The sequence below is a fragment of the Drosophila subpulchrella genome, chromosome 2L (genome assembly GCF_014743375.2).
Source record: "Drosophila subpulchrella strain 33 F10 #4 breed RU33 chromosome 2L, RU_Dsub_v1.1 Primary Assembly, whole genome shotgun sequence".
NCBI lineage: Eukaryota > Metazoa > Arthropoda > Insecta > Diptera > Drosophilidae > Drosophila > Drosophila subpulchrella.
In genome coordinates this window covers 6,192,880-6,216,397 of record NC_050610.1, presented here as the reverse complement: position 1 = coordinate 6,216,397, position 23,518 = coordinate 6,192,880, and the positions used below count along the sequence as shown (strand labels likewise).

General features: G+C 40.8%; 1 protein-coding gene across 4 annotated transcripts in view; it reads left to right on the top strand.

Moving 5' to 3' along the window:
• Positions 1 to 23,518, top strand: part of LOC119546679 — a 49,663-nt gene that overhangs the window by 12,875 nt on the left and 13,270 nt on the right. The window contains exons 2-3 of one of the 4 annotated variants that reach the window (XM_037853144.1): positions 16,420 to 18,169; positions 19,858 to 19,917. In XM_037853144.1, the coding sequence (XP_037709072.1) occupies positions 18,026 to 18,169; positions 19,858 to 19,917 (204 nt within the window). In that variant the 5' untranslated portion in view covers positions 16,420 to 18,025. Of the gene's footprint in view, positions 1 to 6,973; positions 8,207 to 16,400; positions 18,170 to 19,857; positions 19,918 to 23,518 lie in introns of those variants that run through there. The other 3 variants (XM_037853145.1, XM_037853146.1, XM_037853143.1) reach the window with 3 other exon arrangements.

The window sequence follows — 23,518 nt, the reverse complement described above, 5'->3', positions numbered from 1 at the left end:
GTCACGAGGAAATTAGCTGCCCAAGGTACTGCCATAGTGAAAAGCCAGCGAGTGAAAAGTCTTGAAATGGCAGCGGAAATGAAATTAAGGGAAGGTGGGGAAAGGACGTGCTTGCAGCCATGAAAAGGAATTTTTTCTAGCCCCCCACAGCCCCATCTTTTCCATGGCAAATGTTAAGGTTATGTGTCCTTAGTACAAAAAATAATAGCAAATTTCGGGCGATGGCCTGCCCTTTTTATTTTGCATTTTTGTTTTGTTCCTCAGTTTTAATTTGCATGTTTACGCCAAAATGGCATGCAGACGTTGAAGTAAAAGCAAAATATTCATAAAATATGAGAAAAGGAAATTCCGTTAATTTTTATTTGCCGGAAACATTTTGTTTGTGCCTAACCGAAGTAGACACCTGCAGGACGATCGCGTCGCGGCAATGGTAACGGTGGTTACTGCAATGCCGGACCACAGGCGATGCTGAACTGCGCTGAGGTTGAGCTAACGTGGTTAGCTGCTAGTTGAGATAGTGTATTACGAGCCCTATTCCTAGAGGTAGGAAGTAGAACCGCGGAGTTATGAGGTGTGTTGATAACTGCTTTATTGTTCATTTGAGACATTATTATATACTACTTGGAACACGGAAGTTTAGTGTAATGATTAGTGAAGTAAGCTATAGTCTAAAGTAGGTCACGGAATTATGATTATGGTAGCAGTTGCGTAGTTGGCTCGGCTGACACCGCAAATGTGCTGACTGCATTGGCGGGTCAGCGTATCGTTGTGACGGTGAGTTGGTGAGTTAGTGAGACATATAATATGCTGACCAGCAATTCTCATCTGCAGTGAGTACTACTGAGCGCCTGGTACTGTTCCCAACTTGGCTACTGCTTGATTTGTTGGGTGTGGTCATGTTGAGTACCTTTGGGTACGAACATTCTCCCCCCCATTGAGGGGTACCCTCAATTAAGGGCGTGATGTCGGTCAGCCCTTGGCCGAATTGTATAGAAAGCACCTAACAAATCATTGACCAAGGAGGATCTTCAATTGCGGCGGTTCCTGTTTGTGATTCAGGTCCTTCACATCTTCTTGATGCTGCTGAACACTCCCCTTTGCGATAAAATTTACATTACCGTGGGGACTGAAATTGTGCCCTCGTAGAATTTGATCATTTGGCACGTCTATGGTATGTGGACGTTCTGCAACAAAACTAAGATCTTTCTTGGTTAAGTTTAGAAATGTTGAACCAAAGTCAGCCTTCTTGTAGGTTTTGAATTGATGAGACGTCGGTTCTATATTCATCGGATTTTTATCTTTCGTTGGCTCATAAGCAGCGTTCGGTCCTGCAAAATCATCTCTGTTTTCTATTAGATTGGGGTTGATTTTCGTATCAGATGAGGTTTCTTTATTGAGATAACCTGTGATTACATAACCAAGCCTTGTGCCTTGTGCCAAAGGTTTATTAGGTCCTAGTTCAAGACATTCACCGGTAATTACACGAGAAAATACTTCAGCCCCTAAAGTTAGGTCAATGGGTCCTGGTTGCCGAAAGTCAGGATCTGCTAACGGCAGTCCCTCGGGAATATTAAGATCGGTTGTAATCGGTACTGACGGTTGGTCTGTAATGACTGTGGGCATAATAAATACCTCTAATAGTTTTTCAAACCCTGATGTACAGGATGAGAGCTTTAGTGTTGATCTAATTGCTGTTGATATCTTTCCTCCGATTCCAGATATTTCAATCGGTGACCTTTGTTTCAGAGATAGCAGATCTGCCATTCTCCTTGAAATAAGATTCACCTGTGATCCACCATCTATTACAGCGCGACATGTTTGTAATTGACCGTTTGGCCCTTGTAATGAGACCTTGGCGGTCGCGAGCAAAGTATATCCTCCTTCGTGGTCGTAGCCTGCAATGGTTACTGCGCCGGCCACTGGATTGCTAGTCGGTCCTTGGTGTAACAGTGAATGATGCCGTTGCTGGCAGACTCGACAAGTGGTCGGTGATCCACAGTTTTCAACCTTATGAGCTGTAGACAAACAATTTGTGCATGCTCCTACTTGAATAATGGCTTGGCGCCGTGCTTTGTGGTCCATTTGCTGGATACGGCTACATGCTCTAAGATTATGTTGTCCTAGGTGACAAATCTTACAGCTTTCTTCGTTGTGAACTGACTGATGGCGGAGTGTTGCTGTAGGCTGAGCGCTTATCGTCTCCAGCATGCAAGCGCGCCGCTCAATAAACGTCAGTACACTCCATAACGTTGGAATTTCCGTTGGTGCATCCGCTGAATTTTCGAGAGCAGCTAGAGACTGCTGGTCTAGTTTTCTTCTGATAAGAAAACACAGGATTGGATCCCAGGATTTTGTGCTGATATCAAGGTTTTTAAGAGTACTCATTGAATTTTTTATAGTGTCATGCAAGGCCCTTAGTTGGCGCGAGGAGCCGTCTATAGGCTTATGGTCAATAATTTTTGCAATGGCGGCGAATACTAGTATTTTTCCGTTCTGGTACCTGGCCTTTAAACGCAACCAGGTGTCGTCATAGCCACCCTGTGAGAAGGCTGTGTCTGTCAAGACGTTTCTCGCTTCACCACGAAGCGAACTCTGTAGAATATGTAGTTTTTGACTGGCCGAATATGGTTTGTTATGTACCAATTCCACAAAGAGATCATGGAACCGTGGCCAGTCTAGATACTCGCCGTTGAACTCCGGAATGCTAATTGGCGGAAGTGCCAAGTTTAGGCTCATTGGCGCGTCGTTTTCTCGTAGCAGGTTCATTTCGTATTCCTCGTATAATGTGTGGAATTGGGCTAGCTCTGCTTCTGCCAGAGCTGCGGCCCCAGGTGTGCTATCCAATTCGTCGTGGGCTTGCCTTAGTAACGCCCAATGGAGATCCAGGTGCCTTTGTAGGGCTGGGGTGACAGTTGGAGCGTTCGAGGCTAATGTTAATGATGACTCCAATTCGTTGCATCTTCTCTGTAACTGTCGGATCACCGTGTCAATTGTGGAATCTCCTTTGACTTGATCTCTTGTTGCGAGTTTGTTGGTCGAAGTTCGTCTGGGGGCCTTCGGAAGCCCGCTTCCAGTCGGCATGTTGTCCAGAAAGATATTCTGATATTTTTCGACCAGCTCTTTAAGTGCTACTAGTCGTGAAGAGTACTCACTTCCAGTGGGTAATGCCGCTTGCTGGACTTCTTCATCTAGGTCGCAAAACTGCTGCCAGAGATCGTTTAACTGAGTTAGCTTACCGGAATAATAGCCGTCTCGGTGGCGTCGGTCGGCAGAATCCTTGCCATAATTCTTAATGAGCTGTTGGATTTTCCCTTGCAGCTCGTTTTGGGTGTCTAGTAATCGATTGTGTAAATCGATTCTTGTGTGACTTGTTTCCTCAATGAATGAAGTAGACATATTGTGTGTCTTGGAAACAAAGAATCTTGTGAAGCTGGATGAAGCTGAGTATCCTGTGAAGCTGGATGAAGCTGAGTATCCTGTTAAGCTGGATGAAGCTGAAGTTCCTGTGACGCTGGAAGAAGAAGCGAATCCTGTGAAGCTGGATTAAGCCGAGTTCCTGTGACGCTGGAAGAAGAAGCGTATCCTGTGAAGCTGGATGAAGCTGAAGTTCCTGTGACGCTGGAAGAAGAAGCGAATCCTGTGAAGCTGGAAAAGCTGAAGTTCCTGTGACGCTGGAAGAAGAAGCGTATCCTGTGAAGCTGGATTAAGCTGAAGTTCCTGTGACGCTGGAAGAAGAAGCGAATCCTGTGAAGCTGGATTAAGCTGAAGTTCCTGTGACGCTGGAAGAAGAAGCGTATCCTGTGAAGCTGGATGAAGCTGAAGTTCCTGTGACGCTGGAAGACGAAGCGTATCCTGTGAAGCTGGATTGAGCTGAAGTTCCTGTGACGCTGGAAGAAGAAGCGTATCCTGTGAAGCTGGAAAAGCTGAAGTTCCTGTGACGCTGGAAGAAGAAGCGTATCCTGTGAAGCTGGATTAAGCTGAAGTTCCTGTGACGCTGGAAGAAGAAGCGAATCCTGTGAAGCTGGATTAAGCTGAAGTTCCTGTGACGCTGGAAGAAGAAGCGAATCCTGTGAAGCTGGATTAAGCTGAAGTTCCTGTGACGCTGGAAGACGAAGCGTATCCTGTGAAGCTGGATTAAGCTGAAGTTCCTGTGACGCTGGAAGAAGAAGCGAATCCTGTGAAGCTGGATTAAGCTGAAGTTCCTGTGACGCTGGAAGAAGAAGCGTATCCTGTGAAGCTGGATGAAGCTGAAGTTCCTGTGACGCTGGAAGACGAAGCGTATCCTGTGAAGCTGGACGAAGCTGAAGTTCCTGTGACGCTGGAAGACGAAGCGTATCCTGTGAAGCTGGATGAAGCTGAAGTTCCTGTGACGCTGGAAGAAGAAGCGTATCCTGTGAAGCTGGATTAAGCTGAAGTTCCTGTGACGCTGGAAGACGAAGCGTATCCTGTGAAGCTGGATGAAGCTGAAGTTCCTTTAGTGGGAAGGGGGTTGCTTGAGTGTGATCCTTTGTTGTTAAAGGATCACGTCGGGGTCACCAATGTTTGTGCCTAACCGAAGTAGACACCTGCAGGACGATCGCGTCGCGGCAATGGTAACGGTGGTTACTGCAATGCCGGACCACAGGCGATGCTGAACTGCGCTGAGGTTGAGCTAACGTGGTTAGCTGCTAGTTGAGATAGTGTATTACGAGCCCTATTCCTAGAGGTAGGAAGTAGAACCGCGGAGTTATGAGGTGTGTTGATAACTGCTTTATTGTTCATTTGAGACATTATTATATACTACTTGGAACACGGAAGTTTAGTGTAATGATTAGTGAAGTAAGCTATAGTCTAAAGTAGGTCACGGAATTATGATTATGGTAGCAGTTGCGTAGTTGGCTCGGCTGACACCGCAAATGTGCTGACTGCATTGGCGGGTCAGCGTATCGTTGTGACGGTGAGTTGGTGAGTTAGTGAGACATATAATATGCTGACCAGCAATTCTCATCTGCAGTGAGTACTACTGAGCGCCTGGTACTGTTCCCAACTTGGCTACTGCTTGATTTGTTGGGTGTGGTCATGTTGAGTACCTTTGGGTACGAACACATTTAAAGCAGAATTCTCAAAATGCCAGTGGGAAATGGAGGATGCATTTATACCTTACCAAAAGGAAAACAGAAATGCAGAGAATTCATATTTTATAGTTGTCCCTATCATATTCCTTATAACTGGCAATGTAAACTGATTTTGGTGCAAAAAACTTGAACTTTCATGGCACGAACATGTTAATAAAAATAAACAATAGTTGGGTGAAGAAAGGACAGGGTCAAAACTTCATTGCGAAGTTTTAAAAAGTACTGCAACATTTTTCTCGATAAAACAAAAGTTTTCTGAAATGCATTTCAAGACATTTAGTATCTATAACAATTTTTGGTGGCTTCTCTAAGATTATAAATTACCCCTATACCTATTTATAATTAATAATTAAGTTATATCGGGAATGCCAGTGAGAACTTTGCAATGCTGATGCTTAGGTCTTCATAGACTTAAATATTTTATTAATATTTACCTCTTGTTCCAACTTTACACACTTTGCAGCGCTGCTTAGCTTATAAATTGTAATATTTGTGTATATTCAATATGGATTAGGAATAAGTCCGGTTATGCATAATATGTTATTCACATGTTCCTTGCAGTAAATCCGTCTCTAAGCCTAAGTTAAGATAATGTTGTGCAATGAGCAAGTAAGAGCGAGTTCAAAATGGTATCTCGACCAGAGAAAAAAAGTGAGAAAATGTAGCATAGTGGAAATGATTAGCTGATTTATTCTACGGGTGTATGTTTGCAACAGTTGCGCATGTTTAAAATAAAATAACGACAAAAAGCACAGAGAGTATTTACCAATAATAGTTCACTTCCAAGGCCAAGAACAAATAAAACGAGGAGCTGCAGAAATTCATTGAAAGATCAAAAATAATATGCAAAATATATATGTGTGTGAGTTAAGAATTTAGATGCTTTTTGATACCCCAAACGAACATTAGCTAGGCAAAAGGCAAAATATGCATTGAAAATTTTATAGGCAATATCGCAGCTTAGGCAAAACCTACATACACACATATTGAAACCAAGTAATTCGTTTAGATTTTCATAGCATAAAAGGAAATCAAGCACAGCTCCAACTAAAAGCATGTCGATGGATACACCCAGACAATACGCCCAAATGTATGCAATTTGATTGTGCAGATAGAATATTTTTTAAATGTTTATAAGCAGAGATTGAAATATTTGTAAAACATATTTTAATAGACACCGAAAACCAAAGAACAAACTTTTTGAAACATATTTTTTGATATACAAACAAGGAGACGGAATAGTTGAACACTGCGAATATGCACAAAACATATATCTTTCGGATAACCCTAGCCTAAGTTAAAGTTGTTGTGTTGTAACATTTTCCGTTAACAAGTTGACAAGTTTACTTTCGATGGTTTCACCAAAAATTATTTTGAGCCGTTTTGTATGCCATTCGGTTGAAGCTTAAGCAAGTAATCCAAAGTACAATCATTTATGTCAAACAGGACAACACCACAACACACCAGATATAGATATTGGTATTTATATTGGACAAGACAATTCTCATACTGGTTCTGAGATAGAGATACAAAGGCGTTAAGGTTGAGGAATAGTTTTTACAGGGACAAAAAACGAAACACTTTTTGCTAACAAGAAATTTTTTTAAATTCATTTTACACACGCTTTATAAGATTGGTAGTGGATTTCAAGGATAGCCAGTTAAAAGTGAACAAAAACCGATTTCAGTTTGAGAAGATAGGGTTTTAAGATACCGAAGAACCATTGTATAATTTAGTTAAAGTAAACTTGAGCTTAGGTCTGTCGGCAAAACAACTGCAAAACCGAATGTAATCCCAGTATTTAGCTTGTAACTAGAGGTAAAGCTCCCCAAAAACCAAACCCTAACCCATATCCGGACCCCAAACCCGACCCCGACCCCTCCTCAACCAAGATGTATGCAGCAGCGGGTGGCGCCTCCCTGGCCTCCCGCCAGGCGCGGCAACGCCAGCGTCAGCAGAAGAAGACCCAACAGCTCCAGGCGAAGCTGCATCCACCGAAGGCGGCCGGACCAGCAATCGGCGATCTTGCCGCCGAGGGCGCCTCCACGCCCACACGCAGCCAGTCGCGCCAGTTCCACCAGCTGCCCACCAACTATCTGCGCGCCCCGCAGCCCCATGGACGCAAGCTGAGCGCCACCTATACGACGCAATCGAAACTCCTACTGCCAATCGAGGAGGGTGACACCCAGTCGGTGCTGCAGTTGCGCATGCACTCCCACGCCCATTCCCATGGCCATGCCCACGCGCACGCCCACTCGCACTCCCATGGACCCGCCCTCGCGCCACCGCCCATATTGAGCCATCATGGGCAGACGCCCTACCAGCAGTTCGCCTCATCCCACGGACGCGTCTCACCGAAACTGGTGCATCGGCATTCCGGCAGCGGCAGCAGTGCCGCCGGTTTCCATCCGGTGATCTCCGCCGGACAGCTGCACAAATCTGCGACGGCCACGCTGCCGCTGGTCTCGCACATGGAGGCGGGGGCGGAGTCGCCATCGGCGGTGGCCGGCGTTAAAACGACAGTGACCTCGTTGGAGACGGCCACGCCCACGTCTCCGCCGCTGGCCAGCACTTCCGCTGCCGCTGCCGCCGCCTTGGCGGCCGAGGCGCAGGCAGAGTTAGCTGGCGATGGCGATGGCGCCGGCGCCATGTTTGTGCCCCACCATGATGCCATCATTATAACGCCGGCCACGCCCATGGCCTCGCCGGGTCATGTGGCCAAGCTGCGTCGCCCCGGGCCGGAGGAGCTGCTCGAGGCGTCTGCCGAGCGGCAGCCGCTGACCGCCGGCGTTGGGCTGGAGGAGGACGAGGATGAGCCGGCGCCGCCAACGCCGGGTCAGCTGGAGCGCAAGTGCAGCGTGTACAGGATGCGCAGGAGCGACGCCTTCGAGCTGGACACAGGTGGCCCCGGCGGCGGTCTCAAGCGGCAGCTGCGGGAGCTGCAGTTCAGCGCCGGAGTCCAGCAGACGCAGTACGAACCGCTGCTCGCCGATGAGCCGCAGCTGATCTTCAAGGGATTGGGGGTCAATGGGCGCAAGATGCAGATATGCGCCTACTGCGAGGAGGGCATCTGCGTGTGCGAGCACCTCGAGGTAATTCCGGCCCGATCCTGGCTAACCCCATTCTAAGTACCGATACTATCTGTGATCCCAACCCCCGATTTTGGACTGTGCTTGCTATGTCTCTGCATGCCTAATAATTGTAATATCTGTGTATGAGTGTTGTGAGTTTGATGTTTCTCTGAGTGTCTATCCCAAAACAAGGCTTTACTTAGGTGCTCATTGAAAATTATTCCATCATTGGAAAGTTACCTCTAAAAAGGGAAAACCTTTTCTTATTCCATGCCTTTTAAAATATATATCTTATGGTCTTAAATTTTGAATTTAAATATTGGTAATAATGACATTCAAACCAAAAATGTAAGAGGTATTTACTATACATGACCAGAATGACTTACGTCATCCCTTTACCCACCTATTTGAATTATAATGATTGTATGTTGTAGCAATTATGTATTTCGGCGTGGGGTACTTTAGGTTCCTTTGGGATTTTGAGGATGGGTAATTCAAAGCTTGCTACAAAAAAATGGTTCTTGGAATTCATCTAGGTATATTGAAAAATATTATTTCATATTTATAATTAATCTTGTCTTACCATTTTAGTAATTTAAGATGTAAACCCAAATTTTTTGAGCAATGCCAAATGACTGATATATTTTTATGTCAAACAGTTTAAGCAGAACTTTTTGGGTGGTAATATGTTTGCTGGGAATTGGCATTTAAATATTATCAAGCATTGTCACAGTATATCATTTATATTAGGATCATTAGATTCAAATATAAAACTAAATTCTCTGTCGGCTTGTTGCTATTGCAAATACTCGGGTATTGTTAGATTTTGGTAGAAGATTTGATCGGAACTATGGATTATTCATAGTTATGTGAAGATTTGTATACACATTGGGTCACATAAACGGACCTAAGAGAGTTTTAAAGGCACAATGGTTATGTAACTCATGCGCAATGTTGCCATGTTCTTTTTTCATGATTAAAACTAAAACACGTTTTATATTTCATATTATTCTTATGAAGAGTTCTACACTTTATAGACCTCAAGCATAGGGAGTATCCTGTAACTCTGTCCAGCTGAACCAAGACACTTTCAATAAAGTTATGTTTTCTTTATCGTACAATGAAAATTTAAAACATTTTATCTAGGCTATGCAAGTTGCTCTGACAGTCCACACCCACACATATTACACTTACGGCATCTCTAATAAGGACAAGTAGCTTTTGGCAGGAGTCAACAAGCTCGATATGTCCGTGCAGCTTTCCTCTCGACTAGCCCCATTTTGAGGCGATGGCGATGGCGATGGCGTTGCCATAACGGCGGCATCGACAGGGAAAATGATGGTGGGATCGGCAGAAGAAGGGCCACGACGACGACTGCAAGTATGCATGCATAACAACAATCCGAGAATCGGAAGCGCATAATGTGCCTTTGTATCGGCCTGATAATGCCCTGCCCGAAAAAAAGCTTGGCAGGCCCACCAAGCCCCCACTTTACCCCACCTCCATCGGGTCATAACCTCCCTCAACTGGCGCCGTTTGCCAAATGTTGTGTAAAAGGCTAATGGCAACACCGAATGTGTGCCATAAAAGTGCAAGGTGGCAGCGGCAGCGATTTAAAGTTTCCTCCTTAAAGTTGTAAGCCATAGGGTTCCATTTCCATCTCGGTTCTCGGTTCTTGGGTCACGACTCACTTAATGGGCTCTGGATGAGAGGCGGTAAATTAAAAAACTTAGCACTGCGCTATTATTTGACTTGCATAAGCTGCGAATCAACTATACGTCTTTATGCGGAATAAAGCACAGAACTTGCACAAATTAAACAAAACGTGCGCACAAAAGAGATTCTCTGTAAGACCGCGTTTCGAAGACGGAAACGCCGCGAAAATGGAGGAAAACCAAGTCCACAGAAAGCGTTTCAGCAGAACAAATAAATTTCACTGAATCGACACAATTATTCTCATTAGATGTTGAAGAACTATTTTATCTTCTAGTAAGCATGTTAAAGAATTTTTTAAATTAGGCCAATTAGTTCGAGTAAGGAATTTAACATTATAGCTATCTAATGAAATTTTAAACTAAAATGCCAAGTGTTCAGAATTCCTTACACGTATCCTAAGCACAAATGGGTACAATCCCAGGCTTTATATCTATTATTTTCTATCAAAATTGGAATGGGAGTATGTGTGATATTGCAAAAGGAAACTTGGGATTTTGTAGTCCCATTTTCTGGTATTTTCAAAATAATAGGCTAATATTCAAGATTTTAATATTTGAAATGTTTAAAGTCATCCTTATTTTTAAATAAAAACACTCACTTTGGAAGTTGTATACAGAGTATGTATAATTAAGCAAGAATAGTCCTTATGCAGAAGAAGTCCTCTTTTAGGAATTTTTTAAAATAATTTAAAATGCTCCGCTTTATAATAAGCTGCGATTCTATAGCCCCGATAAGAAGATCGCACCTCTGAGGATTTAGTGCAAGCTCACATCCACAATAAGTCTTGCTTCCTGCTGTTTTCGGCCAGAACTGAGTGTAAAAAAATTAAAGGGCCAACGAGAATGTATAAAAAGCGAGGAAAGTAAACAGCAAATGCGACTGGCGGCGTCTAAAAATTTATTATATTCTCTGGAACTGGAACTTGGAACCCACGCCAGCGTCATTTCTACACTTTCTTTCTGCCACTCGAATCGCTAAGAGAGACATGGACTTTTCAATGGGTATGTGTATGCGTTTCCGCTTGTATGTGTGTATGTGTGTATGCATTCCCGAGCGCCTCGTGCACAAAAACAACAGCTAGTAAATTAGCTGGAAAATAGAGAAAAAAGTATGCGGCAAAATGGCGGACGCCAGAAATGCGAAAAAATATCATCATCGCCATTTGTCCCACCGCCCACGCCGCCGCTTTTCCCATTCCCCCGGAAAAACGTGAAATAAAAATGGGCGAAAGACTTGTAATAAAGGTGGAAATAAACGTGCTAGGGGGTTTTTTGCAGGGGTTGTTGTCTAGAGTTTATGAATAAGCAAAATGGCGACATTGAGATAAATAACTGCATTAGCATTAATTGCCCACTGCACGTGTTCGTGTGGGTCTATCGCAGGGAATTTAGAACAGATTTAGTGGTAGCGTTTTGTAGAATGAGTGCCGAGATGGGAATTACAATTCGCTATCAACCATTTTACTTTATACATGGTCGTTTTCAAAAGTCAGTAGCACATCATTCGTACTTTGATGTTAACTTTAAAGAAAATAGCGGATTTTGTAAATTTAAAAAAAATAATCAGACTGAATTTTAGGAATTCGGATACAAACGGAAAATTTTCCTTAAATTAGAAAATAATCTTCGCCAAAATACATTTTTTTCAGAAAAGCTAAATAAATGTTATGAAAATAATGTTCTAAAATTAAAAAAAAAAATCGCCATGACTGCAAATTTATTAAATTAAGGTCGTATACTATTTGAGTTTATAAATAGAGAATACTATTTAGGAAATCATTTGCTAAAGTTCTGAATAAATACTTAAGCTTTTTCCTTAAACCGAAGGTATTGAATAAATAGTATTTATACTGGCTATTTTGTGAGCTGTTTAATTTCCAGATTCCAGCCAGAAGCACTTTTTGCTTCCATTTATGTGGCCTTAAACATGCCATTGCAATTTACATTTCTCAATTATCCAGCTTAGAGAACGTTTATATTAATTGAAAATCCATGCCAAGGCCAGATGGTTAGACCGAATTCGAATCAGCTCTTCGGTCCAATCAGGGATTCGAGGCCGTGCGATTGTGATCATTTCAGTTTGATGAATCAAATCGCTTACGCCCAAATGAACAAGATGCCTTGATTTACAGCCAGTTGCCAGCAAGTCGTCGTCGTCGTCGTCGTCCGTCGTAGTCGTAATTTAATTTCCAATTACACGGGATGTCTGCCAAAAAGTGCGACGCTGGCGATTGTTGCTGCCTCAGAATGCAGCCTCGATAATTACTCAAACTGTCGCCCGGATCCGGCGCCAGCTTCCCTTTGCCATGCCCACTCCATATCGGAGCAGAGACATCCTCTTGGCCCATTTTTCCCAATTCTCGGCGGTTGCTGGTAATTGTTTGTCAGGCACGTCGGTCTTGGCCAGTTCTCGTAATTGTAACTGACATATTGCCACTGCGCAGCCCTCACTCTCCACTTCAATCCGACTTTTCCCCAAAGCCATCTCGCAAATACAGTGGTAATCATCCTTGTGCACACACAAAAAAAAGGACTCGCCCAAACGAACGACAGATCCTTCTTTATTGCATACTTTGCGGCAGCTTCATTGAATTATTGTTGCATAATTCATTCACTTTAAACGCACACAGAGGAAGGGATAAAGTAAGAAACGCTTCTCGTTTATTACAAAGCCGCATTTAAATTAATTTTCGATTTTGGCTCGATGCTTTTTTCTCTCTTTGCCCATACCCATTCAGCCAACATTTATCTTCGAAGTTTGGAAAGCGTTGTTGTTGTTGATGGCTGCCACTGCCATCGACAATAAAAATCATTTAAAAAGACACAAATTACTCTGCACAATGTGCACAGCTCCCAAATTGCGGGGACAGCTTTATGGCCGGAGTCCCAAAGGGGCATTTACTATACGAAAATCGGAAAACGGGATTTATGCAGAATTGAGTTGGGCCATATAAATGCATCGATTCTCAGTCGTTTAACTGAGCCACAAATTGGGCAATATTTAAATATTTGTTCATAATAACTATCACAGATCGGGGTTCTGAATGAGTAAATATTTGTGTGCCATAGAAGGATTTTGATATGAAAGGTTGTCATAATCAAGTCTTAGGTCTGAAATTACCTATTCAAGAGCCTAAAAGTGTGCAATAAAAAATAATTGATTTAAGTTGAAACCAATTACGGATAGAAAAAATTATTGTTGTATACTTTTCAGCACCTTTTTGAGCGATTTTAAATATCAATACTTTCTGATATTAGTAGATAATTTATACAATATTATTTTCATTATACATAGGGGAACTTAAATTCTAAACCGAAGTTTAAAAAACGTTTAAGGTTAACACTCACTAAAAAATTAACCACTAATTAAGTGTCGATGAAGCCTGCCCCCGCATCGATACAGCTCAATAACTTATGCTCAATTAAGCCTGGTTAGCGGTCGGCCAGGGTAAATTTACCAGCCAATTTCGAGCAAACAGCAAACAGCGGGCACGCAGACACACACTCGGTCGCTTCGATGGCTGTCAACAATCAAATAACATGACTCTCAACGAGGACAGTTGCCATTTCTCACGGCATGTGGCATATGCAAATTCCGTTTCCTCGTCGAGGGGCGCCTCGTTCGCCTTTAATTACCTGCAGACAAGGCGCCCGTCGAGAGAACCAGGTGAACAAGTCAGCGGGCGTTGTGCCAAAAATTCGCCACTCAGCCAGAGGGGTTCGGCATTCACATTAATTAACCCGAGATATATGCACTCACTAGTGTTCCGCCCGAGCAACAGTGTATTGAGGGCTATATGTGGTTGGCTACTTGCTTGCGGTTTTATGGGCTACTTTAGTGCCCCCTGTTTACCATCATATTGATTTGCGGACCTAGCCGTATTTTAAACTGTCGTTGAAAGATGAAAGTTGAATTTCCATAAGTTCAAACATTATAATGTTCTATAATCGACTGCATGACGACAGCGAAGAAAGGTTAAAGGTAAGCAGCCGTGGTATTTCGAAAATCTGATGATTTTTACTCGTTGAAAGGTTTGCATTTGTACAGAAATAACAGAAAACCTGATTATTAAAATACAAAAAAATTCGATTTATCTCCTGAATCACAGCAAACTTTAAAGTAGTTTATAAATAAGATTTTCACAGCTGTAGTGGACAATTACCACCTTGCCTTCCGCGTGTAATTGATGACATTTAATAATTGAATGTGTCGGGTTAAACTATTATCGACCATCTATCATGTGCTGATGAAATCGAAGTGCCCTTGGGATACATTTTTTTGGATATCCACTTAACTTTACGCGCAGAGCTGTATAAATTTCCTTGTAATGCACTCGACACAATTGGCCATAAAATGCATGGGACTCGCCAGACAATTTCTCACAAAAGAATAGGGCAATTCAGTGTTAATGAAATTTACAGCAAAGCGTCATATATTATTTCCACTCTTCCGAAACCCATTGTCCTTTCGCTACCCCAATCCCATTGCCATTCCCTGTATCCTTGCCTATATGTATCTCTTTGGCAAAATCATGGCGCACAAATTAATTTTCATAGTATACTTTTTATGCGCTTATGTTGTCAGCATGACATTGTTGCTGCCGCTCTTGGCGACTAGCTGCCAAATAGCAACATGTGTAACACAACGCACACAGGCACAGGGCGCACACATCGCGAGTGTGTGAGTGTGCTGCGTCTGTGTTTAATTGCGAAAATGTAGCAATCTTTTAGGCGTTGCAACCAGTCAGTCGGAGTCAGCCAGCCAGCTTTTGTTATGTCAGCTGCGCCTGCCATGTTTTTCTCTATTAACGACCACGAGGTCTGCATTGTATGGATTCGGATGCACAGACGGGGTCATAACTATAGTCTTTTAACGAAAGAATGAAAATAAGAGCCATAAAAGAGTCGGGCTCGATTTCTTTAGAGTCACTCTAAGTAATAACTCAGTAATATTAAAACATATTTTCAAAATGTTAATTACATTTACGCTGACCTATTATATGTTTCATTTTGATTTAGAAAAATTACTAAATACACACGCTTTCTTGGATCACGAAGCCTCATTTTATACGACAGTTTTCTTATCAACCTGAAAATATTTTTTAAAAAGTTCGGATGATTTTTTTGAGTTTCTAGATTAAATTCTAATATAAATGTTTTTATCTATTAGAGATCTGCATTGTATGGATTCGGATGCCCACTTGGGGTCATAACTATAGTCATTCAATGAGAGAACGAAAATAAGAAACATAAAATAGTCGGGAGCGAATTCTTCAGACTCACTTACTTAAGATTTTTCTAGTAATACTGAAAAAATACTTGCGAAATGTGTTTCACTCTAATAAAGAAAAATTACTAAATACACATTTTGTATAATGTTTGGGGCGCGAATTTTTTAGCCTCAAATTATTCGGCAGATTTTTTAACAACTTAAAAATATATTTTTAGAAGTTCGGTTGAATTCATTGATATAGGTTAACTTCTAATATTTGAAAATTTTTATAGTATTATATTGAAACTGAACAAAAGGGTTTAAATTAAAAAATTAAATACTCTAAAACATGTCCAGCTTATGCAACCTATCACCCCCAGTGCTTCTATTTTTTTGAACTCAACTGCATGAAGGGCTTTACCAGTGTGAGCCTGCGTCTGAGAGCGTGTGTGGCTTTTGCATGAATCTGTATTTCATTAAAATTTCATCTGCATCGTTCAACGAGTGACTTTTTCCGCTTTGCGCTGTTGAATTATTGAAATTTTCGGTTCGCAGTTGCCAGTTTTGCTTAGGTCGCCGTTCCACTTGCCCAACAAAGGCATCCCCGCTGCGGATTTGCATATGAATTCCAGCAGCTGCAGCTCCGAGCTGGCGTAACTTTTCCACGGCCTTCCTTTTCTGGATCGTTCCCCCATCTCAACGCAGCCATTTGAATTATGGCATTGCAGGGCAGCAGCATGGCTTATATGCCATAAATATTTTCTATGTTTGCATTACTCACCAGATTTTTGCAAGTGATTTGCAACGGCCTGGAAACTTTGCACTCGACATGTCTTAAGCTTTCAGTCATGAGGGGCAAAGGCGCGGGCAAGGATCTGAAATTGATTCAAGTCGAAGATGTGCCAAGTGCACTGGGTGCGTTCAAGTGAGGCTATCTTCATAAATGAATAATTTGGTTTATTGACATGGGCTTCTTTGTTTGCCAACGGGTTCTCGTTTATATTCATGGTATTGAGTCAATAACTTGATAAAACATTTTAAGCCAAGCAGATACTTTAATAAATTGAATTAAGAAAATGGCATGCTGCAACGATAAATATTAACAATAAATCAATAAATAATAAATCAAAAAATACAATCCCCACAAAAGTAAATAGTATTCCAGCCATACAATATTAATTTCTCTGCCATTGTTTTAAAGCTTTACTAATGTACGAAATAAATGCACACAGTAATGAAGCGGGGAGCTTAACTCAACTCATTGAATAACCATAATTGAAATCAAAAGTTATTTATCCATTCAACAGCAAATTTTAAATGGAGCCGCAACAAAGAACACAGATATAACACCCATGTGCAAAAATACAAAAATTGAGTAAAACAAACGAAAGCCATGAATTGTAAAACTGCAACAAATGTGATATGAACAACTAATAAAATATAAATAAAGGCACTTTTACTATAAACCAAATCAACGTTAATTAAGCCTCGGAAAATGGCAGCAGCGGAAACGGAACGAGCAATCAAAATGAGCGTATACAGTGTGGGCTTGACTTTTATATAGCTAGCGATAATGACATTAAGTGCTACATAAAACCAAAAAAAAACACAACAACAAAGCTTTAAATATTTTTTCTACTTACTAAAAACTTAAATTAACTGCACCAAATGTGATCGAACCGAAATAATATGTATTGAACAACCAATAAGAGTTACTTCAACAATAAAAATTCGACAACGACATTGCCTTCTCTCATTGTAGCCTAAACGAAATTAACTCTAAAACTCAACTTCGTAGCCACTAACGTTAATTACTAGCCTAAGTCGAAACCGAAAAACGAATAAGTAAATTAACTAATAACTAAAATCGAAGACTTTTCTACGTGCAACATAAGAAAAATAAAAAAAAATAAAATTAATAAAACTAGGAAATGCATAGACTAAGGCAAGCAATCACTTACCTAAAAATCGCAGTGCGCCCACGTTAACGCTGCGCCAACGGCAACGGTCAATTCATAGATATTAATAAATGTTTATAGCTTTCAATGCCAAAATCCAAACGAAAATGAAATCGCCTACGAATACAATGCTGCGTGACGTTAACGCTACGTAGCAAAAGGCCAGGATTGCGTTACGCTCCGCTACGTAACGATATATCCATAGCAGAGCCCAAAACCACACATCATCCGATTCCCGATTCCCGATCTTCAGGCCGTGCCTAACCGTTTATGAGCCAGGACTCACAGGAGCGCCGCAGGACGAGTCGCCGGCGCAGCCAGAAGCATCATCGCTGGAAAAAACACAACACAACAACGACTTAACGGAGCTAGAAAGGCAGCCGACCACTGGCGATCAACGCAGCCCATCCTCAGCCCGCCACTCAACTGCGCCAGTCATTTCCACAGGGCTGACGCAGTTTTTCCAACCGCAACCACAGCTACAGAAAACCCAACAACCACCACAAGAACTACAGCACTACACAAATAGATTTCTGTTTTAAAAAACCAGAAACATCAAAAAAAAAAAGAAAACAACATAATATTACTCTTTGCTTCTATTTCTATACTCCTCCTCTTTGTGCCTATCAGTACGTTCTCGTAGTTGTTGAGAAAGTTGAGAAAGTAACCGTAACCGGACTGAACGCACGCCTTTTTTGGATGCTGCCCTCACGACTCACGTAACGCCCAGACGTGACATTTAGTTTGGACGTTCGTTTATTAAGCTCCTAAACCTGTAACCTGTGTCATCCCATTGATTTCGAACTGTGAACGCAACCCCAACGGATACGCAATCACTGACTTGACGTGACGCATACGCACCGTTGATCAACCGACACTAGACAAACAAACCAATAAAAAAAAGTACAGAAAAGAACTTTAACCGTAAACAAAAAGAAAAAAAAACAACACCAAGATGCAGGCCGCATTGATGCTAAGATCGAAATCTCGGGTGGCGAGAAGAAGAAAGCTACGAAAATTAGGTGGAAGACTTGAGTTGCCTAGTAATGTAGCAACTAAAGAAATAGCTCCATTTCCTCGTTATCCACCTGAGTCATGGGTAATAATATAAAATACCAAACAAAATACCTAATTAAATTTAAACCACATTCTATGAATCTCTCAGTCTATCTACTTCTGAAATGCAGAAGCCCCTAAAGTCAAAACAATTCAGTAAAGCAAAAGTATAATCTCTGACCCTCTAAGTACCCAAAACTAAAATCGAAGAGCGCAAAGTTTCTTAAAAGTCGTCAAATGAAAATCATCAGCTTAAAAGAAATTCTAATTTCCAGCCCCGATCCAACCCGAAAAACCTCACCCAGTTCTACCCCCGCTATCTGACTATTCTTCCGATCTCTACTTTTCTCTCCCCATCTTTCTATCTATATCTACCTGTCCCTTTCTCTATTCGAGCCTCCCTAGTTTCGAGCCCAAGACACAAACTCTATTTTGATTTCAGAAACGCCCCAGAGTTAACTACCATCAGAGCATACGTTTTTCCTAAGTAGTGTGGCAACTCCGTGCTAGGTTAACTTAATAGAAAATTCAACTTTTTCTCCATCTCTTTACTTGATCTTGCAGTTAATTTAGCGTTTGCCCAAACTATCCCCGATTCTAGAACGTAGAGCCGCTTTGGAACGAATTTTTAAATTAACTGTTAACTCAGTAGAGAACTTTATAATATGCGATATATCCATAGATACTATATATTTCAAGTCAAGAGCTCTGCCAGCCAACAACTAAATGCGCTGTACAACTAGCTTAACCACCTTTATTCAATTCTCAGCAAACTATTAGTGCTTTTGCTCAACTCTCTACCTCTATCTCTCTCTATAGCTATCCAACTATCTATATATCTCTGTCTAGCTCTCTGCCTAACCTTCTGTCTCTATCCCACCAAGTGTAACTTTCTATAAACGCTCTAACCAATAACTATCTGTCTGTCACCCAGTCCAACACTTAGCTTCAACTGTAGTTGAAACATTGCACAGACCCCACCTCCAAGTCGACCCAAGCCCCCCACTAAGACCCAACCCCGATCACCAGCCCCAAGATAACTCAGACACTTTCGCCTACTTTGCACTTGCTTAAACTATATGTAACGTATAAATAAAAGTCAGTATAACCAAAGACGTGTGTAGTTTTTCACCCACAATACCACTAACAAATCAGACATACCTAGTGCGCTCTTCCCACTCACACGCTGCACCCTGTTAAATAGTCGAGTAGTACTCAACAGTATCCAAAGCAAGTGCTTCTAACTATTCTTCACTAAACCTAACTCAGATAAACTAAAACCAAAAACGAGCTATGAAATATCAAATACAAATTACCTACATAACAAATATATAAAGCACATCAACTAATTTATAATTTGAAACACATATTATACTTTTGTAGCGACAAGTACACGGATTAATACTTTAGTTTCGAGACATTGGTACATGGATCTCTTGTTTTCTCGGGGATCCACGGATCAACCACATTATACACCTTGTTTTGCTAAACACGCACCAAAACAACACAACAATTTTCAACTATCCTTTCTTTCACTCACTATCATACTACTCAAAACTACTTTTCTTTCACCCTGTAATTTTCGCCTACCAATAATAATGCATAAGTTTCACGCAACAAACACATCACACAAATTATGTATCTTATGTCTTACATTTTTGATTTTCAACTTTCGCCAATGTCGATGTAATCTGTTAACGAACCGATATCGTTCACCAATTGCGTAACTAGAAAAACACATACGTGACCACGCCCCCGGCGCCGCCGCAGCCGCCTCCGCCACCGCCGGAAGTAAGTGTCAACGCATTCATTTTGAAAAACAACAAGAAAAAAAATACATTCATTTGCATACCAGTCCAGAAAATATAGAAACAAACCTTTATTTCCGTTCTATCGTTCGTTCATCACGTGCAAGTGTCTCACGTGTTTCTTTGTATATGTGTAACGTAATGATCACCTGCGTGATTGCCTCCATGCAATTGCGATGTGCCGCTACGTTACCGTCTTGCAGTTGGTTGTAATTTGAAAGTACAATGAAAATGCTTGTAAATAATTCACTTGCTTTGCATTTGATCTCTCTTTCCTCCCCCAACATCCCCAACCCTCTATCCGCTATCTGTCTGCTTCTTTGTCTTTTTGTATGCAAACTGTTTTTAATTTTTTATTTGGTACTTTTTTCGCTTGAGTTCATTAAGTTTCGTACTAAGCCCAGTACGCATTTGCACATGAAATATTAAAAATATTTTTCTTGGTCTGCATTGGTGTGTGTTTGAGCATTATGCCGAAGCCAATAAAATATTTTAAATATTTTATTAACTGCAAAGCAGGGCTAGCGAAGGAAAAGGTTCCGACCAAAGGAATTGCATTGAATATTTACAAGCATTTTCATTGCTTTGATTTGAACGACCCCTCCATGCCGTTTTGTGTAAGGAGCCAGCGACCGTACTGCAAGAACTGCCAGCTAAACTTGAGTAAACGTGTGAACCCAGTGCCCATCCACATCAAATATACATGCCTAGACAGAGAATGAGTGCCTACAAAATGAGATAAGTTAAGCTTTAATGTCATTTATTTAAGGCCCCACGTTGGGCGCCACATTTGAGTCGTTAACGGCCCCACGTTGGGCGCAAAATTTCTGTAATTTAAGGCCCAACTTTGGCGCAACATTTGAGTAAATCATAAATTAACACAATTACTGGCCCTTGTATATTTAGAGCGGTTTAATTAACATACCATCGGGATAGTGATTAGCATAAATCAGTGGCAAAACTCAACAAGCAAACTCAACTCAATTTACATACGAAACACATTATGTGAGCTCTCATTCTCTCCTATATCAATTAGCAATTAGTTTCACCAATTTTTTGTTGGTTTTTATATTCGTTTTGTTGGCTTTAATTTTTCATTTGTAGTCATCAAACAAAAGAAAACAACAGACATATGAAACAACCAAACGATAAACTAAAAGAAAGTATGCAACATTAACTAACAACCAAACAGCAACCACAAAAGAAAAACAAAACAATCAACCGCCAAACAAAACACTCAAGCAAAATGCATTAATATATAATAAACAAAATGGTATCAAGTTTTCCCAAAAGATTCTGTAAAGCTTACTTGCCTCTCATTCCCGTTTTCGATCTAGGAGCTCAACTTGATTCAATTGCGAAATTTGTTCCACAAAGTCAAACCAATCAAGAAGTCAACAAAAAACGCTTGGCAACAAAAAAACAAAGAATCCAAATGAAAAAAATCAAATTGAATGTTTTACAAAAACGGCAAAATAAAAGTGAACAAAAATTTTCCCTTTGACAATGCCGACCGATTCGCGACGAGTCGGCTGCCAAAGTGAAACTTTTGCCTTAAATTGAAATGCACATTTTAATTTCGGCCCGAAACCATTTTTTTGTGGAACATTCACATGTTGAAGCAAGCGCTAAAAACAAAAACAACCAGAGAGTACCAAACAAATAAGGCAGCAGAAAAAAGAAAAACAGAAAAATGAAAATACCGAAACGTGTACACAGCAGATATTTTGGCTGTGGGTTGAAAGGCTTTTTGGGTGGGCGAATTGTTGTTCCTTAGATTTTGGTTCTGTAAGTCAAAATGCAAACACATTTCCAGCGGTCTGGGTAAGTCAGAGTTGGCGTGTTTTCTATAACAAATACCATTTATAAGTACAATGTAAGGAAATGTTTTTTCGTAGTTTAGAAAGCCTTTGAATTTAGCTATGCCGGCTAAAAAACCCAACCAAAATGAAAATTAACAATCGGACCCCACCTAGCCAAGCCAATTCAGCGCATTTCATCTAACCTTGCATAAATGAGAAATTTAACATTTAATTTTTCGAAAAATGAGTTCCATTAAATCGTGTTATTTTGCCACCTAAATCGAAGAAAATTTGGCATATGTTTTCTATGCATACTTTTGGGGCAGACTTAAAAGTATGTATATAGCCAATACCGGAATTGATAGGTTTGCATTACAAAAATCATTTCTTTTAAGTTTGTTGATTTGATTTTGATTATCAATGTTGACACATGTGGCACTGTTCTGGGAATATATCCGCTGCGAGCTTCAATCGTTGCTTTTAACATTTGTTTATGCTTGAAATTAAGCCTTTCTTTTCACACACACACGAGACAAGATTTCTATGGTTTCCCTTCTACTTTCTCTCCTACTTTCTCTTACTCAATGCGAAGCACGCACTAAATCTCCAAAATGACCACACGAAACACACCCACACACACTCGTACTCCTGTTAAACACTGTTTTCTATTCATTTCTTTCAATCGCAGGTACGCGACATTTAATTACACCTATTTCACCCTCAAAAAGATATCAACCCAAAAGTATGCAACGCTTGCTAAAATGAAAATCAATGAATAATTCAGATCGACAATTAGGTACAGTCTAAATTTAAGGAGTCAAGTTATTGTGATCCATGCAAATTTACCGATTCTATTCCTAATATTGGTGTCTAAAATTGTAATCACAATGCTCTCTCTCTGTCTCTCATTATATATAATATGTATATCTCTCTCTCTCTCACTCTCTTTGTGCTGTGGCCCGTGCTCTGTGTGACTAAAAAACTTAGTAGCGTGCTAGGTTTAGTAGCTTAAATCCGTATAAATATCTTTATCTATGTAAATGTGTGTGTGAGTGTGTGTGTGCGCGTGTAATTGTGTGTATATGCGCCAAATTGAACTCTAGCCATATTGGGACGTAAAAACAGCCGGAATTTGAACAACAAACAAAACTATCGTATAATTTTCAACATTTTTTCCTCGCATGTTTGCATTACCTTGCTCGTCATTTTATATTATCTTTCCTGCTCCTCTCTCTCTATCTATCTCTTTCGCTCTATATAAATATATCTCTTTCTATCTGAACTCTGTGTCTATATATCTTTATTATATGTGGAATGCGAACAATGTTTTTTTGCTGCGTGCATTTTAATTGTCTTGTCGGTTCGCTCTAATTTCTCTAAAGCAACTCTTTCTCGCTCTATTTAATAAATTTATCTTGCAGTCTGTGCATTTCTAGCATGCGCCTAATTACGGCCAATGAAAAAACATTTGATTTTATATTATTTACATTCATTTGGTTATTTTATTTTTACTTTGTGGGCCCAATTGCATGTCATTTACAAAACAATATTACAATATCGACGGGCGATCTATCAATCTTTACTGTAAAAAATCCTACCCAACACCCATAAAAATGCTTTGTGTAACCAACAAGCTAATCGCTGACTAACCGTAAGCCAAAGCACAAGACTGAGTTCATTCAAAAGTATCTTTGAACTAAGCACTGCTAAAATGCCTTATCGACTAACCCTCACAATGCCTTAATAATACTAATACAACATATTTTCTAAATATTTTTAATG